Genomic DNA, 1,487 nt, shown 5'->3' on the forward strand with positions numbered 1-1,487 from the left:
ACTTTCTCTCACTAGCTCTCTCTCTCTCTCTCTCTTTTTTTTTTTTTTAAAGACAGGGTTTCACCATGTTGGTCAGGCTGGTCTTGAACTCCCGACCTCATGTGATCCACCCGCCTTGGCCTCCAAAGTGCTTGGATTACAGGCATGGGCCACCACGTCTGGCTGCTCTCTCTCTTACCATGTGAGATACCTGCTTCCCTTTGCCTTCTCCCATGATTGGAAGCTTCCTGAGGCCTTCACAAGGAACAGATGCTGGTGTCATACTTCTTGTACAGCCTGCAGAACCACGAGCCAATGAAACTTTTCTTTATGAATTATCCAGTCTCAGGCATTTCTTTATAGCAATGCAAATGGAGTAATACAAGGACTCTGGTGAGTATTTAGCAAGATAAGAGACATTGAGCCCAATGACCAGTCCCTGGCACAGAGCCCGTACTTAAAAGAGGCAGGTCATCTTGGCTAAATTTATTATGTATGTCCTATTATTATTATTATTATTATTATTATTTTGAGAGGGAGTTTCGCTTTTGTTATCCAGGCTGGAGTGCAATGGTCCGACCTCAGCTCACTGCAGCTTCCGCCTCCCGGGTTCGAGCGACTCTCCTGCCTCATCCTCTAGAGTAGCTGGGATTACAGGTGCCCGCCACCACCCCCAGCTAATTTGTTGTATTTTTAATAGAGACGGGGTTTCACCACGTTGGCCAGGCTGTTCCTGAACTCCTGACCTCAGGAAATCTGCCCACCTCGGCCTCCCAAAGTGCTGGGATTACAGACGTGAGCCACCGTGCCCAACCCTGCTCTCTTATTATTAATAGTACTTCATTATCATAACTCTGTGGATTTCATCTCCCAGCCTGATTATAAGTTTGTTGAAGACTCATCTTGGTACCTCTGTCTTGGTTTGGGTTCCCCAGGATGCAGACCCTGAGACAAAGGTTAGAGGACGCACACTTGAATGGCGGTGGCCATGGCAAACACCAGCAGAGGAATGGAGAAGTGACACGGGAGGGAAGGATGCCAAGAATGGAGACGTCATGGAACCCGTCACCACTGTGAGCAGTTACAGCCCTCTGGAGAGCTCAGAGAGCCAGTCTAGAGTATGCCTCAGAGTTGACCCATGTCAGCTGCCAGGCAGCAAGGGGTTTGTTGTTGCGTTAATTATTTTGAGACAGGGTCTTGCTCTGTCATCCAAGCTGCAGTGCAGAGGCACAATCATGGCTCACTGTAGTCTCAACTTCCTGGGCTCAGGTGATCCTCCAGCCTCAGCCTCCCAAGTAGCTGGGACTATAGGTACATGCCACCATGCCCAGATAATTTTTTACTTTTCTTTTTTTCTTTCAGCTGGAGCCTGGCTCTGTTGCCCAAGCTGGAGGGCAATGGTACAATCTCAGCTCACTGCAACTTCCACCTCCCAGGAACAAGCGATTCTCCTGCCTCAACCTCCCAAGTAGCTGGGAGTACAGGCGTGTGCCACAATGCCCAGCTAA

At 49.1% G+C, this 1,487-nt stretch overlaps 1 protein-coding gene across 1 annotated transcript in view; it reads left to right on the forward strand.

Moving 5' to 3' along the window:
- Positions 1-735: 735 nt before the first annotated feature.
- The window catches only part of LOC108300035 (putative uncharacterized protein encoded by LINC00336), a 13,035-nt gene continuing 12,283 nt past the window's right edge, over positions 736-1,487 (forward strand). Inside the window, exon 1 of the mRNA XM_017522652.2 lies at positions 736-1,052. Coding sequence (XP_017378141.2) covers positions 1,035-1,052 — 18 coding nt within the window. The 5' untranslated portion in view covers positions 736-1,034. The remainder of the gene's footprint in view (positions 1,053-1,487) is intronic.

This window comes from Cebus imitator, unplaced genomic scaffold (genome assembly GCF_001604975.1).
Source record: "Cebus imitator isolate Cc_AM_T3 unplaced genomic scaffold, Cebus_imitator-1.0 Scaffold24, whole genome shotgun sequence".
NCBI lineage: Eukaryota > Metazoa > Chordata > Mammalia > Primates > Cebidae > Cebus > Cebus imitator.